The sequence below is a fragment of the Geospiza fortis genome, unplaced genomic scaffold (genome assembly GCF_000277835.1).
Source record: "Geospiza fortis unplaced genomic scaffold, GeoFor_1.0 scaffold1628, whole genome shotgun sequence".
NCBI lineage: Eukaryota > Metazoa > Chordata > Aves > Passeriformes > Thraupidae > Geospiza > Geospiza fortis.
In genome coordinates this window covers 214962-240322 of record NW_005054558.1, presented here as the reverse complement: position 1 = coordinate 240322, position 25361 = coordinate 214962, and the positions used below count along the sequence as shown (strand labels likewise).

General features: G+C 36.1%; 1 protein-coding gene across 1 annotated transcript in view; it reads right to left on the bottom strand.

The window, feature by feature from the left end:
- ASCC3 (activating signal cointegrator 1 complex subunit 3) overlaps positions 1 to 19159 on the bottom strand; it is a 236942-nt gene extending 217783 nt beyond the window's left edge. The window contains 3 exon segments of the mRNA XM_031064101.1: positions 14729 to 15312; positions 18180 to 18330; positions 19020 to 19159. Coding sequence (XP_030919961.1) covers positions 14729 to 15312; positions 18180 to 18330; positions 19020 to 19109 — 825 coding nt within the window. The 5' untranslated portion in view covers positions 19110 to 19159.
- Positions 19160 to 25361: the final 6202 nt, after the last annotated feature.

Below are 25361 nucleotides of genomic sequence, written 5' to 3'. Positions count from 1 at the left end.
GGATCCTGATACTGGAGCTAGTTTTATCCCAATTAGGATAGTCAAGCCAGCATTTTAATATTCTCTGCTGGACCCAGCACGGTTACCCAGGCAAATGGACTATGACCACCAACCCTGGGCTGTGAACTCCAGCACCCTGGGTAGACATACACAGGAGTGGGTGAGAAGAAAACAAGGCAAGCTTTGGGCTGAAAATTTATTTCAGAAAGTGGAAGATTTTAAAGCCTAGCTTTCCAAGGAAACCAGGGCTACCACATCACTGTGCATTTAGTAGTGTGTGAACCAACAAGTGTTAAGCCTCCTCAGTAATTTCCAGTTTTGACAGAGAGACAGAAGAGTTCATGGCCAGCAGTGGAGACAGATCTGAATGACTGCTCTTTGTGCCTCCTGCCCTTGTTCCCTGGGAGGCTGCAGCGGGAGCAGGGCGGCACTGGCACGCACCAGTGAGCACCAGCCCAGCACCAGCACAGCACAAACTCTGCTCAGCCAGCAGAGCTGCTGCACTCGCACTGCGGCAGGCGCGGTAACAGAAACCAGCCCTGCAGCAAACCTGGCCCTGCCACTTCCACAGATCAAGCAGCTGTGGGTTAGGGGTTTCTGTGGGGGATTTTCCCCTCCCCACCTTCCCTAAAATGATTTGGAGGAAAGCGATTTTGTGCCTAGTTAATTAGAGAGCCCTAATGTTTCAGGTGCCATCTGACTGCGTTTCTTACAGAATTCGTATTTCCTTATGTCTTCGTGTGGATGTGAGAAGAACTCAGCACCAAAAAAAAATCAAAAGGGAAAAGTTCCATCCGCTACAGACTGGCTTTCTCTAAAAAAAGATCTCATTAAGTTTAATAATATATTGAAAGTGATTCAAAAGGTATCATTAATAGATCAAGCCTCATACTGGCTCAGAGATACAACAAACTTTCTCTCAGTACAAAACTGAAGTCAAGAGTTGACAGGAAAGAGGAAAAGTTATTGAGAGGAAGGACAGTGAACAGCTCTCAGCACCAGGATTAAGCCTAACAGTTCTTGTCCCTCTCTGTGGCTCTTTCATCTTTTCTTAAGTCCCATCCCTAAAAAACAGCACTCAAATGCCATTCTATTGGGTTTTTTATGAAGGGAGACAGCATGGTTCTGTTTTCATAAAAAGAAAAAGTTTCCTATCGTCTGTGGGGTTTCAACAGTCCTTGGACAACAACAAAGCTGTATACTTCTACATTTAAAAAAAAGAAGTCCAAACTGAAAAAGGGGAAAATGTATCCAAAATAAGGATTATTTTCTCTACATGAAAGGGGAGCAGATAAGCTCTATGGTAAAGAATAATGAGACACAAGCTTTCTATTGTCTGAATATAAAACTCTTGGTAATTTTAATAAAATTACAAAGAAACTATGAGCTTGAAAAGCCACTCTCATGCCAAGTTGAAAGCTTTGATGATAAGATAAAGATAAAACACCACAGGGGTGATCCACATATGCCTGTACTTTCCCTAAATGGATACTCTTTTATGAACGAGGCAATGGGGAATAAGCTTTGTGATATGTTAATTTGTTAGGGCTAGAAAGTCATTATACTGAACAAAAGGAAGTGCCACTTTGACACTTAAAACCAAACATGTTTTATGAGACAAGTTGCTTTGACATCAAAATATCATATGTCATGCGAGGGTACACACACACAAAACTAAAAGCTAATGTCATAATTTCATGGTACATTAAGAAAAATGAAGATTAAGGTAAATCAATATATTATCATATGCGAAGTTTTCATGTGGTGCTGCATACACATAGCAATGAACAATTAAATTAGCTGGTTTTAAGTCAAAATGAATGTTAAACTGTAGCTTTTGGAAATGTTCTCTCAAAGGAGCCTCACAACAAGAGATTTTCCACTTCCTTATTGATTTTAATTAAGAAATAATTACAAGAACAGCTTGACTTTTCTATTGTGTATCAATTTCTATAGTAAACTTGTGTGTGAAGAGTTATTAAGAGATAAACCTCACAAATTAGTAAACAGTTATATGAAAGGAATACAATTGCAACAGAAATTTAGTCTGACCTCAGGATTGTTCCTTGGCAAAAACCTAGATTGTCCTAAGACAAAAGAGAAGCCACATTGCTTTCAAAGAGGTTTGAAGATGAAATTCTAGATGAGTTCAGGAAGAACATAGACAAATAATGACAGAATAGAAAGTGTTAAAAATTACTATTAAAAAAAATTGCCATGTCTATGAGCACTTCCTCTTCTTCATTATGTTTCAGATACTTAAAAAACCTACTACATATTGCTCTTCATTGTTTTCTCATAAGCCTCTTATCTCTGATACCTAAGCTAGAGATTCACAATCACTTGTAAACATTCAGACAAGGATTCTAGATAAGTTTCCTAAACTTATAGCTAACTTTAAGGTCGTGGGTAGATTAGTAACAACCACAATCTAGGGCTAGCTGAAGAGTTCTTCTCCAGGAGGAAATGATGAACATTTCTGAAATCAGATAAGTACTTCCATTTCTTTCCAAAAATAAGCCATTTATAACCTTTGAAGTGCCTTATATGATTTTCAGATAACATTTTAACTATTACTTCAGGCTTCGTTCAATACTGCAAAAAGTTACCCATTGAACAGTGGTTCAATAATAACGAAAAAAGAGTATCAGCAGCAGAAAGTATGTAACAGATACCAATACAACCTGTGAAAATTTCCATTACTAAGGAGGGCTAGTAGTCTTAGCCATGGCCTACATAAAATTGGCAATTAAATATTTATTGAAAAAATACTAATCAACTTCTGATTCTCAGTGGCAGCTTAAGGCCCTTACAGAAAACTGAACAGCCAGGTCCAAAGGGAGCAATTAGGTATCTTAAAGCATCCTGAAGGACATCTCACAAGTAGACAATTGCTCTGTGTTTAAGAGTTCTGAGAGATGATTCTCATGTGCATTTTTTTGGCTACTGCAAAAGTTGTGACAGAACTGGAAACCAACTGCCCTGGAATCTGAAAGTTAACTGAAATTTGGCGAGATTGTTCCTTGCTAAGATGAACAGACAATATTCATGAAACGTTTGTTTTATGCTGCCAGTCTATTGCTTTCTCCCTCCCTCCTTCTGAGTGCCTTTTCCTACAAACCACAGTCCACTGATGCACTCCTCCCACACTAAATATGTTTGTATTACTGCTACTTCTTCACATCAAACCAGACTGGAAATTATTTTTTTCATATTTCATTTCGTCAGTTTCCATGCTTTATTTCACATGCTTTATTTCCATGCTTTATTTCACATTTCCTCAGTTTTCCATGCTTTATTTCACACATGATGGACCTCCTGTGAACCCTTTTCCAATTATTTCAGCACCTTCTATATACAGCAATGATGAAGTCATCTCCTGAAACTGCTTTCTCTACCAACAAGCTGTCTATATTAGCACATTCTCCACTTAAAATCAACTAAAAATGTAGTTGTAATACTGAAAGTATCTGGCAGTGCTTACAATGAAGACCTTTAAAGTCTTTACAATGCCATATAAACATACAAATGTTGATGTCTTTAAAATATGTTCTGTCACAAGAGAACTGTGTTTCTCATTTTGGGGGGCTTTTAATGTAAGTATCTACATAGCTGGATGAATATTTTTATGTTTTCAGCATCTGCATTTTTTTAAAGAATGACAATTTAAGTAGCATGTCAAGATATTTAACATTTAATTTGATTACTTAGAACAAGGAGAGTCAGTAGACTCATTCTAGAATTCCGCTTGCAAATTCCACTCAGCTCATCTCCACAGTTTTATTTTGTCCTCTAATGAACTTAACATGAGTACAGAAAGGTTTCATTGTTACTTCTACACGACAAAATCAAGTACCACAATTTTTTGCCATTCTTACAGAAAGTGTCCACAAATCTAATCTTCACAAGGTGAGGTCTTCAATAAACACTGATGACTAATACAAGATAGTAATATATACCTACCTATACAAAGTGCAGCATTCATACTGTATTTAATAGAACTAATAGAACAAGTAATATAAGATTCTGAAGCATGGAATGATTGCATTTGTTGCATTTCTGCAGAGCTCATGCCTAGCTCCAGCACAGCATTAACATGCTAAGCTCAGAGGCCTACAGCACTTCTGCAACATGACAGAAATACACACGTGAGACACTCAGTTTTAACATCAGGTATTTTCCCTGTATTAATGAATATTGGAAAGCTGTTTCACAATGCTTTTTATATTTCCATAATAAATTCAATAGCTCATTTAAAAAAATTGGTTTATGCTCCAAACCAAAGGCAAACTTTTTTTACAAACCCCCCAAACCTATTTTGCTTTTTGAACAAAACTTGCTGTATGACTATTCTCTGTTCACACGAGTATTCAGTGTTTGTTAAATGGCTCATGTCATTATTACTACACCTGCTTACATCAGTTTTTCAAGACTATTTTGTTAACAGTGTAAAATTCAGCAGATTAACTACTGTTTAACCAGTTTAACCAGATACCCAGTTCCTCTGTGGGAAAGTCTCATAAAAATGCCACAGCACCATAACATCTTCTAAGTGGCAAAATTTTCCCAAGTAATGCAGAAACACATGTTAGTGCAATCCTATTTTGTAACACTGCTATTTTGTTGGCTGTGGGTGTATAATACCAGCTAGGTTCAGAAATCATCTCTGTGAAATAAGTTAAAACATAAGCACAGACTAGTACAAGTAGTGAAAAAAAAAACCCTTCTGAAATCAAGGAAAAAAAATCTCCAACTGATTTTAATGATGCTCATATTTTATCCCAGAGGTTTTGCCTTTGCACTTAAATGCAAATTATTATTTTAAAACTGGTTAAATTTTCCTATTTCTTACACTTCAGACAATCACATCAGCCATTTCACCACTGACTTCAGTTTCTGGCCAATTTAAATTTCTCATTCCCTAACAAACTGTACTGTTTATTTATGCTTCAGTACATAATACTATTTATTATATTTCAGACAGTGCATCCCACTAAATTTTCTAAAAACTGTGTATTAACTCTACTTATATTTTCCTCAAGTTCTTTCAAATTGCATTTTTACATCAAAGTTAACCTTCTTCCCCTAATAGTGGCTTAATGAAAACTGTGCAGGGAAAATAGCAGCCTTGTGCTGGGGTCTCAGAGCACCTTTGGTTCTGCTTCAGATGAGTTAGAGTAGCTGTGGCTGGAGCCATATGCCAGAAGAGAAGAGCAGCAGAAAAGCCAAGCTCTGGCTTTGACAGGGAACAGATGACCCTCTGGGAGCAATGAAGCATAAACAATTACACTGATGTGCTGAGCTAGTGACAGGTAAAACTGAGTTTCTGATATCAGAGCATTTGGAGGATCCAAGCCTTTGCAAAATCCAAAACTGGGCATTCTATTAAGCAGCAAGAAACTGACACTTCAGGTCCTATTTTGCTTAAGAAAAGCAAAGTAAACATCCACTTTCACACCTGCACACTGCACTGTTCCGATGGTGAAGGTTAGCTTGTAGCTAGGGAACTGGCTGCACTGAACATGCAAACAAGCTCCACTTGCCCTCTGAGCCAAGCAATAGTATTAGGCAAATATTGAGTCAGAGCCAATTGCATTGTGCACAGACAGTGAAGCCTGTTTCTTGAAAGCACTTTTGCTCGGGTCTGCACAGCATGTCAGATGAATGATCTCAAAACTAGCACCTGAAGAAAAACCTTGTCTGCAAAAAAATGAAATGTTGAAGTACTTTTCACAGTCTATGCTATAAGGTGAACTGTGAAGAGTTCAGAGCTCTTAACATAAATTACATATTCAGACTGCTCAGGGAATCCCTCTCAATACAGACTTGAGAATTATAAAACTGAATTCAGGTTTAGAAATGTAAGCTAAGTATTTCTCAGGTCAACAGATTTTTGGATACTTACAGTTAGAACATACAGTTTTTATGTGCAAAAGTTACACTGGAAAGCAATAAGCAAGATATAAAGAGAGAACAGTGTCAGCAGTGTTTGCTACTGACAAGCCCCCTAAGTCAGTAGATTTCATTAGCACAAGACAAAATCTACACACACTTTTCAAGTTTTATTCTAAAACAAAATGCTTGTGATGTTGTGCAATGTTGTATATAAGCTCTTCCATTCATTTACCTGAAGGAATGAATAAGTGTGTAGGAACTAAAAAATTATTTTGCAGCTGGTTTGCATTATGAGTTCTAAAATACACCTTTCTTATTGAACTGTATTTCAGTGTCATCTCAGAGTCTTTCATCTGTCTTAGCTTACATATAGAAAAAAAAATTTAAATGTTCACATAAATAATGTCAGGCTTTTAAAGGGTATTAGAAATTTAGTCATGTGAATTAAGACTTTATGTAATATTCTCTTACAAGAATAATGATCATTACAGATCCCTGTTTAATGCAACAAACTAAATGAATGATTTTTCTGGACAACAGATGTCTGTTATTTAGATAGATACTTAATTTCGGAGACCAAATTAACACATCTGAAATTGAGGTCACTTTAAAACCTAACTGAGATTACTTGCAACACAAGGACTATTTATTTCCTGTATACCATAATTCATTAATTAAGTTACACATAAGGTTAAAATATAAGTACTTAAAGAGGCACACTCCATTTGCTTATTATGAGATTCTACTTGCAACAAACTTGTTACAAAACAACAAGATTTTAATTTAAACACACCCAAACATATCAGGGTAAGGGATTGACATTTTGGTAAGAAATTCATCAGGGAAAGTGAAGATTTAAATTAATATGGAATTAGGTATAAATATAACACACATTTTCTCCAATTACCTCTATTTTATCATTTGAAATGACAGAATCACAGAATGGCTGAGGTTAGAAGAAACCTCTGGAAATGTCTCTTGGGCCGGAGATTCCACAATCTCTTCAACAAACTGCTCCTGTGTCTGACCATCCTCGTAGTGACAAAAAGGTTATGTCTACGTGGAATATCCTGTAATACAATTCATGTCCACTGTCTCTAGTTCTGCCATGGGGCATCACCAAGAGAAGTCTGGCTCCATTTTCACCACACCTTCACTGATCAGAATCTCAAGACTTCCATTCTCTAAGCTGAGCAACCCCAGCATCCTCAGTCTCTGCTTATATGCCAGATGCTCCAGTCCCTTCATCATCCCAGTAGCCCTTTGCTGGCCTCGGTCCAGTATGCCCACACTGGACACCACTCTACACCTTTCAGATTTTATTTGTTCATCCTACTACTCAAAGCCAAGCCAATAAAATGCATAGAGTGTAATGTTAATTAACAAAGTCTAATATTTAAGTATTAACTACAGACAGTTTTTGTTGCAGAAGTTTTCATAGCTTTTGCTTTGTGTTTGTTCTCCATTTTATAAGCAAACCAAACCAAACCAAGTATACTTCTGAATAAAACACTATAAATAATAAAGTGAAAAGATATGGGAATCCACATATCCTCCAGGATAAGAGGCAAGTACTGATCAAAGTCAGCCTAGACACACATTTTGTCATGATCAGACTGCCATGTGAAATGAAATGTCAACATTTTTTTTAATTAAAACCTTTTCAGATTCAGGGTGTGTATGTGTATTGTTCAAATAAGAGGGGACAGCATCAGATAAAGTAAGTAATGGTAATCTAAGAACTATGGGGCTTTTTAAAAGACAATCATATTAGGGGAAGGTGCTATTTACCCAGCTTTACCACATACAATTTTCCTTGCAAGCACTGTGAAACACCAAGTAGTTTTCCCTGCAAAACATCCAGCAAATGTAACAGTGAACATTATGCAGGAAAATTTAAGGGCTCTTACCACCTTTAACAACTCATCAGTTTCTACAGTACCATACTCAATGTTAAAAAGATAAAAAGCTTTCTGGAAAAAAAAAGGCCACCTGTGCCTGAAGGGCCATAAAAATATTATCCATTGTCAAGCTCTTTAGGTGCCATTCTGATCAGAACTAACAACACAGACCAGTGCCAGTTTACTGTGACTGATGTGCCCTATGACTTGCAAGCTGCAGTGGAAGGCTGCTACTCCTATAGCCAAATCTGTCCATTACTTTTAGGTTTAGACAGGAAGAATTTTTAAAAACAAAGCATCATTGCTGCAGGCTGAAGGATACACAGTTTAAGAAATGCAACTTAGCTTTCAAGTATCAAGAAAACACATTGAAATCCACGAATCTTATTAGGATCAACAAGGATAAGTATAGTCCAGGAGTGTAGCACAGGCTGGGGTCAATCCATCTGGGGAGCAGACCTGTACAAGTGGAGCTGAGGATCCTGGTGAACAACAAGCTCAATGAGTGAACATTGCTGGTGTGGCAAAGAAGCCAACAGGATGATGGGTGGCATCACCAGGGCCTTACCAGCACAGAAAATGAAGTCGATTTCCCACTCCACTTGGGACTTGCCAGGCCACACCAATACAGTGCTCAGATTTGGTCCCTTCTATATTAAAAAGATGTGGGCAGGCTAGAGACAGTCAGGAGAAAAGCCACAAATAAGATCCAAGGACTGGGAAGCCTGCCATGTGAGGAAAGGCTGGGCGAACTGGTTTGTACAGCCTTGAGCAATGAGAGCTGAGGTGAGACCTCATCACTGTGTTCCAGCACTTAAAGAGTGCCTTGCACAGAAGATGCAAGAATCCTATTTAGAAGGATCCCCTGGAAAGGACAGGGCAATAGGTACAAGTTAATGATGGAAAGATTTTTATTGGACACAAGAGGCAGACTTTTCACCATAAGAAAAATCAGTCATTGGAGATGTGGTGGATTCCCCAGCATTGGGCACTTTTAAGATTTAGGTGGGCAAGCTGCCGAGCCATCTTGTCTCGACCACACCTTTGCCATGAATGGTTGGACCAAATGATCCTTGAGGTCCCTTCCAAAGCAGTGTTCTGTGATTCTATTTATTGGCTCATGTCCACACATCAGTAAATAATTTTAGTGTATTTTCCTTTGCAGGTGTCCAGGCATGTTTTCCATTTTGAGTTCCATGGACCAGCTGACTGTCTAGGTCCCTTAATAGAGTACAAATTTCCCTTTTGAAAGGAAAATTTTGACTCTTCAAAGTTACTAGCAATACTTTAATTCTGTTCAATTTTAAAATTAAAATTCAATTTTTTTTCTACAGTTAAAATATTATTTTAGATATAAGGATAAAGTGGTCAAAGATAAGAATGTGTATATAAAAATGATTGCAGCAAAGCTAGGAACGAAACTCAGACTTCACTGTTAAAACAACTTGAGTGCAATGTAATCTTTCATAAATCTTCAGAAACTGACATGAAATTGTAGGCCAGGGATCACACATCTACAAGGGCAGTAACACACTGCATAAGAAAATATAGGTATGATTGGAGATAAATTAAAGGAACATATTTGGGAAAGAATCAAAAAGACATTCAGGTAACTGGCAAATGGCATAAATAGCATGGGCATACTCATGATACATCATGAATAGAATGATGAATTATAGAAATGAATTATAGAAAATGAATAAATAGAAGTTGTCTCATATCTTGACTTCATTTAAAACATTGCAATTTTCCACATGAGGACTTGTTAAACTTGTGAAGATGAGTGTTAATAGAAGAATTAAAAGTTGGCAAGGAACTGCCTGAAGGCTACATGAAAGGAAAGGAAGTGTTTAAAGGGCACAGTAACACCTGGAAAGGAAGTTATAAGCACAGTTTTTTGGTGCCATTTTAAAAACTGCTTTAAAAAAAAAGGGACAATTGTATAACAACACAGGAAAAGTGATCATAAAACCATCCCTGAATAAAGTCAAAAAGCAATAAACAAGGGTTCTTTTTAAACATCCAGGCAACAAGACTCTGGAGCAGTCTTCAGGGGAAAAGTTGGGATGAATTTTCCCACATTCTTTTGTCAATGAGTCTTCCTCAGATTAAGATACTGTATCAGTGAGAGAAAAGATGCCTGCTAGATTCTGTGAAAGTTTAAACAGATTTTGCTTTCCTTTACTCTCCTGTACTTTTGCAAAAAGGCTGGTGGCGGACTCAGAGGAGCTTCCTGTCAGTTCACTGAATTGACAAATTAGTTAAGCTCCCCTTGTTCTTGATCCCATGAGCATCTACAGGTTCAACCAACAAAGCATGTTGGCAGACATCTGTGGTGGGATTAAGGTGAGGCAACAGAAGCAATGTAGATGAACTCATGTGGAGAAAAAAAATCATTATCTTGCTACCAGTGACAAAGGCAGCTAAAGAAAACTTACATGCAGAAGCCTGAGAGACAACAGGGGTCCACTTAGAAGAGAATGGAGAAAACTGCCAAAAAGTCTGTTGCTACATCAGGCATTCAGAGGCACACAAACACCACATTGAAAAAAAATCCTTCTTAATGAAACAAAAATGATCTATTAACTTCCATTCTGAAATAAATATGGGAAAAACTCAATTCCAGTAATAAAGCAATAACCTTTTAGCTCCAAGGAAGAGCATATTACTGGACTGAACTACTAAGGAATACTTACAGGAAGATGTGCTGCCCAAATCATGACCTCTTTTTATTCATCATATAAAACCTATATTACACTACTCATACTTTTCCGATTTCAGCTCTATTTTGATTTGAAATTAATGTTTTTCAGCCTTGAAGGAAGGATTGAGAACCTTCAAGCTCCACATTATAACCTTCTGGCCTCTTACTGTAGTTTTTACTACCTGACTATTCGCAGGTGGGTGCTTATGACAACATGGAAGAAAACTTATCTCACATTTTTGGTAGGAGTGATGAATACTGAATTATTTTTAGGAATGAAACAAAAAAATAGTGTTTGCTTCACACCAGGACAGTTTGCAGTGCAGCTGGATTGTATTTACTGATAGAAGCCCTGGATGCCATAGTATGTGAACATGCTAACCTTTTAATGCAAAGAGCTGGAAACAGCCACAACCATAAAGCAGGTGAAGGAAGCTTTGTGCCTGGGCTTTTAAGTGGGCAATTAAGTGCATCATAAATAGAGATAAGTAAATATAACTACTATTACATAATACTCAAACTACTGCTTACAATGTAGTTTTCTTGAAACAGTTCTGATGTTTCATATCTTAGCCTAGTGTTCTTCTGGTGATTTATACAGCATTTAAAATGATTTTGTCTGGGAAACACCATTTAATCTAATTTGCTAAATGACATTAATATTCTTAATTTTATTTGGGCAAAGTTCTTGCCTTGTCCCAAGAAAAATAAAATGCACAGTTTTTCATAATAGATGCTGTATTAAAAAGATCTTAACAGAATTCTGATTACATCTCCTTTTTTCCCTTAGTTATTTTATCTTTACAGGAAATATTTTATCTTTACAGGAAATACTGTAAAAATAGAGACAATTATTTCCAAAACAAAATTCTGAAAAATTTTGCAGATAAACTAGACAAGACTTCACAAAAGAAAGACAATGTCCTCTAAGAACAGCATGGTCTAATCAGAGGGACTAAACTCTCCCAACTTTTTTCTAGTTACTCTGAGAGGTACTAGGTGGCAAAGCTACTAAAATGTTTTCAGATGGCTCCAGTCTTCATTCATCATATACTGGGAACTGAGGGCTCTCAGAAATTCAGGAATGCACTGAATACTAAGTTTTAATCAAATATAAAAATAAAAACCCACAACAGTTATTGGCCAAACTCTGTAGCTGATTATTGGCTTTTTCTTCTTTTTAAATAACAATGTTGTTACCGCATCATTACCATCAACAAAATACATATGCTCATCAACAAAACCTGACATACTGTGAAAAGTGTGTAGCTGTCATTTAGCTTCCTTAGACTTTATGTCCCCAATGAAAAGCACATGTCCCAAACACTTAGAAAATAAGTTATAACTCCCATATCACTCCAATTATAAGAATCAATTTTCCTCTAATTAAGAATCACCAGCGATATGCCAGATAAACAAAATGTCCCAAAGGAAGAGTGGAATGTTCTCAAATAGTGAAAACAAAAACCAAAGTATTTCTTCTACCTCACCAACCATTTTAAACATAAACTATACACTGCTGGAGAAAGCAACTAATTTCGGTTCCTTCTAGAGCTCATTAAGTAGATAAAAACCTAACTAGTGTATATGTGTGCCTACACATACATTACAAAAAACCCCACAAAACAGAATGCCACCTCATAAATTATCTAAACTGCTGATATTCTTAATGTGATCTGGCACCTCAATAAAATTTGCTTAAGGATCAAATGAAATTGTCTTACAGAAGTCCACTTGTCAATATCATCACCACAATCATGTTCTTTTCTTGTTTAATAACAAACAGACAGTGGTATCTTCCTGTTTTAAAACATAAAAATGTGGCTTATAGATGTGGATTTTTTATTTATGAAGACTTATCCTTTCATATCAATAGGTTCATTTTTTGTTTTGGGGGTTTTTTGTTGTTTTTTTTTTTGTGGTTTTGTTGTTGTTGTTGTTGTTGTTGTTGTTGTTGCTTTGGGTGGTTTTTTGGTTTGCTTTGGTTTTGGTTTTAGGTTTTTTTTTGTTTATTAAGGAAAAATATATTTTGTAGCTCACAGACAGTTTAGCCTGTATTCATTCCACCAAGAAATGTAAGATGTTCAGAATTCATGATCAATCAACTTGTTATGCCATCTCTATAGTTCTAGACATAGTTCTAGAAATGGGTTATCTTCAGGTCTAAAAGCACCATCTGCTCTTAATGATGGCACCAACAAAATTACTGTAATGAGAAAAAAAAATATCCCTAAGTGATAGTAAAATCCAAAGCCCAGAAGACATTTTCAAGTCATGACTATGCCTACAGAGAGCACAATTGAAATGCCAGCTAGCTTTTAACAAAAGGTGATCAGGTTCAAGTTTGTTGTGCTCCCTCCTTGACCCCCACATTGTGCAATGAACAATAAAATACCAAGGAAAGGCAACAAAGGGGCCAAAATAATGAGAATGTGGAGATCTTTCTTTTATTACTTGGAGTTTTTAAAAATCCAAAATAAAATGCAGTTTTCAGACACTTCAGAGAAGAAATTCCTTTCCTCTCTAGTGATGCAAACTGAAGAAACTATTCTTGCTAAGTTAGTTTTCAGTTCACTGGCAAACAATTTTTTCATATTATCAAATTAAAACTTCTGTAAAGCCATCAAATCAGATATTTTGCCAAGAATTCTTTGTTCCAGGAACTAATGGAACGGAAGTCTTTATTGGTGACCTACATAAAAACTGATAGCTTGAACTTTCTGCCAAATGATTTAGCAATCCATTATGATCATAAATTTGCAAAAAAAAGTTATTTCTTCTTGCTTCAAGCCGAAGGTTTAGAGCTTTTCCTTTAACATTTTACAAATTAAACTTAGGCATTAAGTAGGCATTATGCAGAAGTATGGAATTATTTCTGCATACCCAATAATGATATTGGAAATGTCTTCAGTCACTGATCTAGAAAAAAAAAATTGAAATCTTTATCACTGTACAATTAATAAACTAAAGGTCCCTTGGACAAAGATATTTTTTCGTGTTTCATTTGACATGCAAGTTTTTTATCCAATCTTCTTATCCAAGACCTGTTCAGTCTTCCATTTTCACGTCTTCGCTCAATATTACCACCCAAAGTATGAAACTGTTTGCAGACATGTATTAAGGTACTATTTTTCAAATATATTTCAATGCAGAAGAAATTAGATCAACTTCCATTTATATTTAGGATCTGTAAGAAAACATACATGTCCAGAAAGCTCAAAGGACAGCCAAAATGTGATCCACTGATTACCAAACAAAACACTACTATCGCTTCAGCAACTATACCATTACACATTAGATATCCAAACATAGTTATCTAAACCCAAAATGAAGTACACAGGTTCTCTTATCTAATTCCTACTGTTTTAATTAAGAAGAATAAAATCTGAAACTGCACTGGCAAAATTCCTGAAAACTTTCCCTACCTTGTCTTTCATGGGATTGTCTATTCCTACTATCAGTTGCATTTTGGCAGCAAATTCAGAGTCTTTCTGAAAATTCAGTTTGAGAATTTAAGTACTGAATGTTTTCAGGGAAGGAAAGCAAGGCAAGTTAGGGAAAATAAACATAACAGAAAAGTGCAGAGAGGAAAAAAAAATTACCAAATTGCAGGAATTCTTCCCTAGATTAATCCAATCATCTCTTGCGCACACACCTGGAAAACATCTTCTCCAGGCTGTAATCATGCTTTTCCCCCTTTCTATTGCTATGCTTATCTTTCAACTCCAGCAACTGTTCCCTCTCCTTCACATTTTCTCTGCCCTTCTTGTAACAAATCCAGCCATCCCCTTTCCTCATGAAAAGGAACAGACGTGATATGACAAAATTTTAAAGCAGCACCACCTGCTCAACCTTCCAGCAACAGGGAGGCTCTGAAACCGGAGATGAAACCTGTTCAAGAAAGTTCAGCTTGTCTTTGCAATTTCCTCACACTTTTATAGGCAGCTTAAACTGGGTTCTGCTTAAAAAGAACGAATGGAGACTCTGAGCAAATAGCCACAAAAAAAAATATCCTGTCCTTTGTGGGGGAGATTACTCATATAAAATTGATGCTGGATCCTTCTCCCTGGTAAATGATGACACTGCCATGAGATTTTTCTCAAGACAGATTTTTTTAAAAAAGCATGGACAACAGTTGGAAAAAATATATTGGCATAAACTAATATGAAATTATTGTATATTTCTGTGGCATTTAAATATATGCAGTACAGTTAATGTGCTAGCGTACCTCATTTTGAAGTTCATCGGCACTTTTGGTAGAAGCAAGGATCTCATACAAAGTGCAGCAGAGGTCTTCTGTTGTTGGCCCTCCAGGGTTACCTCCTTGAGACTCCTTCAGGTACTTTCCAACTTCACACCACAAAAAAGAATCATCTATTTTTTCCAAAGATTTGATATTAGATTTCCCATCACAATAGTTCTGTAAGTGATTCAGCTGGTTATTCAAAAACTTGTTATAGTCTAAGCTTATACTTTTCTGCACATCAGTCTCACCATTCACAGGCAGCTCTTCAGAGTGATCCAAATCATGCATGTCAAATGAAAACACTATATTTTTACCAAACAGCACTCTGTTATCACCATTTTGCTCTTCAGCCAACTGTATGAGGGCTGTAAGCTGTTCTTCAGTAAAGTGAGAAGCAATCCGAGACGTGGCACTACAAGCTGCAGTAGCAGATGATGATGGAAATGGCCCAAACATCTGCTTGATCACCTTTGTCTCATCATGGCCAACACATTCTTTCCCATGAAATGTTTTAAAAAGAAAAACAGCTCCACTTTCAATCGCTTCTTGTCCATTTTCAGCTCCAACTGTTAATAAAAACAAATGCAACTTAATACATTTAATACTGAGTGTTCAATTACCTGTAACATAACTGTATTCAAATTCTTGCCACAAGTCTCATCAGCAGAGATATCAAAAGAAGACCACAACAAGTAAGAATTGTTGCAAGGTACTGAATTACAAAAGGTATATGATAATAAAGCATCTGTCTTCATTATTCTTCTACATACTAAAAATTTATAGTAAGAATTACCAATGCTTTCTTATCTTTCTGAGCTAGAGAAAAAAACATGCTAGAGGTCTTAAACTCACAATTGTATATTTATAAGCTATTTAATGTTAACAAATTTCCACTTTGTCTCACTATTTATTCACTGCCTAATCTGAATATTCATAACAGAATAAATATAAAGAACTCAGCTGGGGATTACTGAATCCTTGTAGTAATTCCCAGTAGAATTACTTCTGAGTATGTGCTAAGTTAGAAAAACTGCTCAAAAAATTTAAAGCCAATAAATGTATGAATTTGGATTTCTATCTACAGAATATTATGTTATACAAATAAACAATATATTATTAGATAAAAATATTAATTTACTTCTCACACAAATATTCAAAAGGTAGTCAAGGAAAGCATAAGGAAAACCATGTGATGAACTACTATGTCACTACTACAACATTTTTAAAGTCACCAAGCCTAACCTAAACAAAACCAGCCAGCATACTGGGGCTTTTGCTCATTTTAAATGAGGACAACTGACAATTTTTTTTTACTTATGATTGATTCAACTCAGATTAGGTTTAGCACCAGAAAAAGCAAGGGGTTTCTTCCCCACAATCTAACAGGAAAGAGCAAAAAATTCTAGCATAAGCAGATGGAACAAGGCTAAGTAGCTAGAAATTCAATATATATACAAATTAAGGTGGCTACAAATTCACTATTTAGCTTGAGTCTTCCTGTGGTGCACTTTGAAAATCTGAGAAGTTCAACGAGATGACTGGAGGTGATATTTACAAGATAATTAGATAACTACCAATGGAAGATACATGACATAAAGATATACACATATACAAAAGATATGTAAACAAGTCACAGAGGAAAAAGGTGGTTCAGCCACTCCCTTTTAGCATTAGCTATATAGGAAGCACAAAAAACCCCCCTACATCTAAAAACTCGTAGTTTGTCTGCATGAAGCTCACTCATATATTCCTAATATACAAATACATGTTATTATTTAGAGACAATTATCTCAGAATAGAAGTAAAGATTAGTAAACGGAAAGAGAAATTGAAGCATTTGAGAAAAATCTCTTAGGTTTACTATGTGGTATTTCTCCTTTGTTATTGACATCTCCTATAGATGTGAAAGCATCTCTTGAGAAAATACTACTCCTTCCATCTCACCATAATAAACCAGACAAGATGGCAAGAGATGCGCTACTAGAAGCTACTCTTTTTGGTATTTTGTTTTGTTTCCCAACCAACAATTTAGCCCAGTACCACTTGTGATTAAACTATACACAGTGGATATTTAAAACAGCTTTCTCAATCAATATCTCTTATCAATACAGATTGATAATAGATACTTCTCCTACTAACTCTGCGGACTGACTGCTGGTACAAACTCAAAGCCCATCTTGCATGACTTCCCCTCATGCCTTGTGTGTTGCAAGTGCCAGCCAAAATCTGTGCACTGAAGGAGAGGTACCTGAGTTAGGACACAGAGTGGCCCTCCCCAGGGGCCTGTCTCAGAAAGACAGCAGCCACATGCTTAATTTCCAGCCCAAAGAGGTTAAAAGTCTACTAAAGGTACTAACCAGAGTTTAAAACCGCCAGTAATTTGAGGAATATTCAAAAATGTACTTCTGATGACTGAAGAAATTTACATTTGCAACCATTAATAGCTTTAATAGGCATCTTCTGCAACTGTACAGCAGAATTGACCACCACCACATGTTGGACATGAATAACTTGCCTAGCCTTTTTTGAAAGCCTGTGTTTCTTTCTCAATTTACTAGGTATTGCCAAATAAATGGTTAAGAAATAGAAGTACAAGTAGAGCAGGTTAACATTTGTATTGTAATAAAAATCTCTAGTCTATAGTACCAAAACCAGTCAAATATATTTATTTTTATTCATTCTCTCTGTCTTTTTATTAATGTTTCTATACAAGATATTTGAAAAAACAATCAGAAAAGGAGGAAATATATTTACAAGACTGAAAGGAAAAATCCTTAAATATGTGACAGCAAGAGCTTGAGCCATGCGCTCAGTTTATGAGCTGATGAAGTTAAATTTTGCTAAAAGCAAGACCTGTATTAGCTTTAGTCTGTCATTAAAAAACTAAATTTCCAATCAAAACTAAGTTTTCACATGTTCTTTGTCATAATGTATTTCAGTATTAGAAGTTTAATTCCAGATGAATGCAATATATATTTATTTCTCTCCTCAACACCAAACACTTCAAGGACAAAATATTTCTTACATTTTTATCTGCCTGCACAGCAGTTCAATTTTTCATTATACCAATTATGTGGAATTAAAGCAGACAACATCAGGATTGTTCTTTTCTTAGAGTACTGCTATTCCAAAAGAAACAGTTGGTTTTGCTTAATAATTGTCAATCACAAAGCATACCACACTCTACAAAACAATACTATCAAACAAGTAAGAATATCCATATAACAATGGAATCTTAAAATAAAACAGAAGGCCAAATTGTGCATATGTGTATCAGATTAAATGGAGTTTCAAAGTTATTATAGGGCAAAACTAGCATCGAGGTAGAACCAAAACTGTACCAGTAAAGTATGCAGGCAGAAAGCAACTTAAACCTGCTCCCACCCCCACATAAAACAAGGTATGATTAGACTACTAGAGAACAAAAACATACCTATTTGTTTTGCAGCTTGTAAGATAGTTTTTAAATCACCATTTACAGTTTGGTATTCTTTTTTGTCCAAATTGTCATCAACAAACTTTATTATCTTCTTCCAAGTAAGATCGGACTTCAGCAACTGGGCATGTAGTTTTGATCTTTTAGTCTGAAAATGCAAAATATTTGGGCTTTTAAATCTGTTTCAAATTAAAACATGAAGGTTCCTTTCAAATTAAACATGAGATAAAAATGATTCCTTCCAACTGCATTCAGTCAGTATATAGTACTGACTGCAAGCACTTTTCCTTTTACCTGATCTTTAGACTCCTTCCTGAGTGTATGAAAGAAGGATACACAAAAGCAAACACGCTCTCTCACTAACTTACTCTTTCCAGAGCAAAATCCTCTATAAAGCCAAACTCTTGCAACTTCAAGAGATTTGCAGTTCTTAAGATTCCAAAGTCATTTCACAGGTTCCCACAAGGCATCTATTGCTTTAATATATTATTTCTCAGGAAGCAAAAGAAGTACCTAAATTCAGTGAACTTAATATTAGAAAGGAAATGTTTGGCTTCCCAGGTCTATGTAAGCTCAGAGCTAAAAGCAGCCTTGCCCAACTTCTTGAAAGACAAATTAACACAACCAAGCAAGCTTTGCCATATGATTGTAAGGGCTAAATATAAATCACAAAGCTACAGCAAATTTGACTTTGAGTGAGGACACTATGAAGGAATGTACAGGAAATTTTACAGGCTCTGCCCTTCTTGCTTGCCTACTCTTATAAAATATCAATGCAAATGAAGAAAACAAATGATTCTTACTATAGCTATGCTTTGTAAAAGAAAAAAGCTTTACCGTTAAGTCAGCTAATTCTTCACTGTAATCCTCATGTTTAGTGACATTTGAAAAGGAGCGTAAAGCGCCTGTAAGACGAGGCAAGGCCATCTGTTACTCATTCAGTGATCCATAGGATGAGAAATCAAATCCCAGTTCAAGTACCTAGATGAGAACAAAACAAATAACATGGCTTTATTAATGTTATAAATACAAACTTGCATCATAAACTTGAAAGACCTTTTTGAGCTAGCAGCACTTGGCTGGAACTTCAATTAAGCCAGTTAAAAAAAGTTCTCTTAAAACAATGATAATCAAAATTAAATAAAATAAGGCAAAAGGCACAGAGCAGAGCAGAGGCAAGATATGGTAACATGCAGAGGTCACTCAGCAGGTAGTTCTTTTCTGTGCTCCCTAAATAAAAGTTACCAGCAATGAGGCAAAGTGGCAATTATTTCTTCAGCACCCCTAACACTGAGTATTATAGTGAAATCTATGTAACTGAACTTTAACTCCCAATAGCAGTAAGTGATTACAACCTACAGGAAGATTTTCTCTGTGCCAGCCCATGCTGGGAGCTTTCAGGTCATTAACAGCCTCTGGCACTGATGCAGAGAGAGGCATCTTTCTTGACAAGTGCTTAGCCATTTATAACCAGCAAAACGGGAAAGAAAATTATGACAGGAAATAAAGACTGTCAAAGGCATAGCATTGAACTATTATAAGAGATAAAGGGAATAAAAAAGGCTACCAGAAAACTGAACACACTATGCCTTGGGATGTTTTCATCTCACAACTGGGAGTGCACACACACTTAGAGCAGGACTCTCTTCAGAACTACAGCTTATTTCCGTACAGTTTAATTTCCTCTGTGGAACAGGCTCATATCTATGCACCAAAACACAGCTGTTCTCCATCTGAAACTGTACTTCTTCCAAGCCTTTTACTGAAATTATTCTCAGTTATTTAATTTCAAAAGGTGCCCACAGCTGAATTGTTTAATGAACCCTAACACACAGCTACAGTTTCTGATGGTATTCGATAAGATACAGATTTAGATTATTTTTGAAACAATTAATGACACCATTACAAACCTAATGATCTGCATCATTCTTAGCATGCCTGAAGATCAACATCCATCCAGAATTTAAAGAACTCGTAACAGAGTTAATAGAATTACTTCCCCCCTAGTCATACAGTAGAGAACTCTCTGCTTTCATCCAATTATCCTTAATACTTTTCCTTATTTAATGACTGCATTTGTATTTTAACTATCAGCTTTGCATACAGCAAAAAAGAAATCCAGATGCAGCATTCCAGTCACAAACAGAGAAATGTCACTGACTTGTCAGGTCTGCTTGTTTTCCCACCTTGCCTTAAGATGCTTTTTGAGAATGATTTTACAACAGCTGATATTTTGGAGACAAATGTTACAACAGTGAAGCTACAAAATTTGGAAATACAAAATCTTTAACTGTGAAGGGCAAAGAGAGCATGTATTCAAGCCTAGAAGCAGAGAAAGCCAAACATCGCTGCAGCTCTTTTGATATATTCAGTGAATATATGACATGTAACTCATACCAGCATAACTCCTAGTGAAAACAGTCTGTAAACATTATAGCCACCATTATTAGAAGGGAAGTAATGTGTCCAGACTTTGAGGGTACATCACTCTCACACTGTTCTAATGACAGAACTGCCATTAGAGCTATTGGGTCCATTTTACCTATTTATTTTATACCTACATTTAAATACCTTTTTCTGTAGCATTACGTGCCTTTATAAAAAAAATGTAACAACATAACTCTAATATTACTTTAATTGTCCTTTCTGAAATACCATGCACAGCAATTTATGAAAGTTAGAACATACTTATAAAAAGTTCACTTTTCACACACACTTATAAATTTCAACACATCTCGAGCAGACTCATTTATTAGGAAACTGAATTTTAAATGGATATTTCTTTCTCCTTTATTCAATTTCTTTATTTGCAGCTCCTGAAATAGAAAACCTGAAACATCAGAAAATGAGAAAGGGCACACTCTCCTGACCACAGGCATGGCCAAAGAGCCAAATCCAGCCCTGCAACCCTAAGCTTGTACGAGTAAATGCCACTCCACACTTGCCTATGTGCTTTCAGAACTTGCAGGTGTCTGAGGAGGCTGGTTTGGTAGAGCAGTCATACAAAGCTTCTGCATCCCATTTATAGTCAAATACCACACATCCCTTTTGCTGCTGGTACACAACACCCGCTCTCAGCAGGGCACCAACAAAAACAAAACCAGCTAGTAAACAGGATGCAGGGGACAGGTGCAATTAATTACTCCACTGTTAAAACTTAGAAACTTTAGCCATTATTCTGCAACATATTAGAGTCAGCTCTGACCACTAAATCAAAAATCATGTGGCCCTATAAGATGCAGTATAAATTTATATTTGTTTTTAAAAAATACGTCACCTGCCTTCACATAAAGCTTCCTTATGTAGATACCTGCCCGCATCACTGCCTTTAGAGTGGATCAGCTACTCCTCCTCTTTCCACAGCCATCATAAGGGTAACTAATTCCTTCTGGTTTGAAAGAAATATATCTGCTTGCTCACAGGTGGATCTGAAACATCTGAACTACCAAATGATCCTGCTAAGATCTGCTAGTTTTGAAACAAGGACCTAAAAGGCAGTGGCAATTAAATCCTCTTTTCCACGGCCCACATACAGAAGATGAACTTTTGCCATCCTTCTGCCCATTCCCCCTGAAGAAAAGTATGAGAAAGGTATCATCTTAAATCATTTCCGTAGGACAAATGGAATGGGAATTTAAGCCTCATATCAGCGTGACTTTACATGGTAAAAAGATTTCTTCTCCTCCCCCACCCCCAATAAAGTTAGGACATTTTGGGCACATTCTGCTAATGATTCCTAGAACTATCTCAGATTTCCTGCCTCTTTTAAAAAACACTTAAATTCCACCAAGCCTGTTTGTAAATTAGAAAGAGCAACATCCACCCTTCTAAAGCTTTGTGAAGATGAGAGAAAGTAACTTTTAAAGTCTATTTTGCTTCTTTTAAAAACAAGTGTGATTTTAACACTGAAACTGTATAGAAGAAAATAAAACATAAAGACAGATTATACTCAGAGTTCAGGTAAACAACAATTCAAAGTTTATTGTTTGAAAGTAAACATGAATCATAATCTCAGCAGGTTTTTACTCATTTAAGTGAAACATGAAAAAAATTTCTAACAATACCACAAAGGTAACAAAAATTCTACAGAAGTTTTCCATTTCATAGTTTCACCAGCTACTTAGGTTTTCGTCCAAGTCTTGGCCTTCCTATGTTTCTAATACAAGCAAATAACAGAACCATTTCTTTTACTTCTTTGCTGAAATATTAAAGAGATTACTGTAAAAGACACCTCCTTTTGAAATTTACTGAATTCCTATGCTCTTTAACAGATCAAGTCAGCTGCCCAGTAGGGCTAAGAGAAGGTGAATGCTCAGATCAGGCACATCAATGTTCAAGTTGAACAGAAATCTTTCCTTCTTTACAAAGGATGGAATAACATAGCATTAACACAGCTAAAAATCACAGGTGAAATCCACAGTTACAAGATCCTAAAGTACCAGTTTCTGTAGTCTATAATATTTTACTTTTTATTTGTCCTTTAAGACTTCACAGCAGTGAATTCTGTTTAAAGTATTTAAGGAACACTAAGCCATGTCCCCAGATTTTGCCTATATTACCTATAATTCTTCCAGCTATTAATAAGTTTCTTGCTGTCTATGTAAACCTGCAATTTATAAAACCAAAAGAAGTTATTACTAGTAACTAATCTAATCAAAGAACATTATAAAGAAAAAGAGGCTTTAGACATTGGCAGTGAATAGCAGGTTGCTATTGACCACAAAGTATTTCAAACAGCATTTTCTCTTTCACTTGAAAAAGTGGAAACATTTCAAATGAAAAAGAAACTGAAAGGGCAAAAGATATCCCACCCACAAGGCCATACAAAAGCTAAAGGGACACTGTAACTTTTTTTAGATTTTAAATACATAATTCAAACAGTGAAACCATTTATCAACACATACAATATTTTACTTCACGCTACTGTGTAAGAAGACTAAAAATAAATCCCCAAACATTAAATTTTACTGACATGAACACATTTTAGAATAGCTACAATTAACTTCAACAACTTCCTTAACTCAAAGGTAAACTTGATATTTTATTTACAAATAAGATTCAATATTTTAAAAAACCAAACAACACATTCTACTCCATATATGTCCTTTCTAAATCATATACATCAACGGGAAAAGGTTTCAAAGAAAACACTTTAAAGAAAAAAAATAAATCATTATGTAAAAAAGCTATTTTGGACCTCTGAGAACATTTTTATTAGAATCAATAAAATTTCTTATCCAAGCATGTTTGATGTCAACAGTACAAATACATCTAACATCAGAGTTGTTAGCCAGAGATAACAGTAGTCTAAGAATGTCTGGGACATTAATGAAAAATGGCAGGTGAAAGCATGACACTAAAACAATAGTAGTTTCAGACTTTGTATTTTGCACCTTTACAAACAGTCCTGACCAATGCAGTACCAACTGTACACTTTCAGACATCTCACTTTCTACAAAAGGCCTAGACATCACCCTGGAATTCTCTCAAGTTGTCTGGGTCAAATATTACTGATCTCCAGACAAGACTGGGTCAATCTTTAAAAGGTTGATGGCAAGATTAAGGAATAAGTACTCAGGAAGAAACAGTGGCTTCCTGACACACAGTATTCTCCTCAGCGAATACCAAAATTCAGACAAGCGTCTCAGCATAACAAGGAGGCACAACAGTGCCTCTGTGTGCCATTGTTCACATAAAAGACAATTTCAGCATCTTAATTACAGAAGTCACTAAACAAAAAACCCTAGAAAATCAAATAATGGAATTACAAGCCATTCATTCAATACAGTATTAACCCTTTCCACATTTTTTCATAATCTTAACCATGCACATGCGATCGCCAGCTGCCTAACACTGTGCCTGCTTGCATCAGCTGGAGAACCATTTCCTGTGATTATGCCTGATACTGTTCTGGGATGATGCCAAACATGTGGCTTGGCTCAATAATGTGTTCATTTTACATGTATTTTGAGAGAGTTACTGAGGATTGCTGTTGTTTAAAAAGAAAAAAAAAATTAAACAACCCTTTCTTCAGAATAACTCATCTTCCTTTTCCAAGAACATAAAATGTAATTCAGTTGTTAAACCAAAAAATGTCTGTAGTTCTAAACCTCATGGCCTTAACTTTTAAGGTCCCTGCAGCGAGAGATGAACTGTATCCCAAGCAACAGAAACTTCGAGACTTGCCTTACATGTGGAGATGTACTATAAGCCAATTTCCAACTTCAATATATGCAACATGAATATTCATTTAAACGCTAGGCATAAGCCACAAATACAAGATGGGGAGGGTGGACATGTTACTTGTTTAGTTTTGCTTTAAGTTTAATAGGGGGCGCTCTGTGCCTCTGTTACACACCGTTCCATCAACAGAGGTTGAAAACAACCTCAGGGGTTTCATCTTACTCTGTTCTAGAAAGGCTTGTCACTAAAGGAAGAGATGTATGGGAAGTAAATAGGAATGCAGGTGGTCAAAGGAAGGAAAGGGAGGAAGAAAAATAATAGCTAAGTGAAAGAAAAAAGTTTTCAGTTAATGACAGCTAGGTAACACATTGCATCGCACTGAGGATGGCTGCAAGGCTGTGGGATGCACTTCAGCAAATGTAAGTGCTATAACAATACATGTATAACACACAACTGCAGAACTGCTGGGCTGCTGGGCTAAGAGCATGCTGGGGAACTTGTTGAGATGGTAGTAAAAAAAAGTCTCTGTAACATGCTCCTGCAGTGAACAGCAAGTGCATACAAGGATAAAGCTCCCACTGTGAACTACTCGCCATTACAAGGTTTTTAAGTCTCACAGAGATGTATTCAAGCACTCAAATCACTTACCATATTTACAGACAACTAAACAAATGCCTCAAATACTGAATTATTCCCCAGTTCTAAATAACTGGATGCTTATTAGCCACTCAATACCATCTTATCCCTCATAATTAACGCTGATTTCCTTCAAAATAGGGTTTCAATAAGCCTCAAGGTGGGTATTGGATCATTTTGTATCTGAAGCATTCTCCCAAATGATTCTGAAGTAAACACTTAACACCTCTTTTGAGAAAAATATAACTATTTCAGCATTTACAAAGGATCTCAAGTGCAATATAAGACTAAGCCAGGTACACTAATCCTTAAGACCCTGCCTGTACATTATTATTCAAATCAAAAAAGAGAGGTGGTATA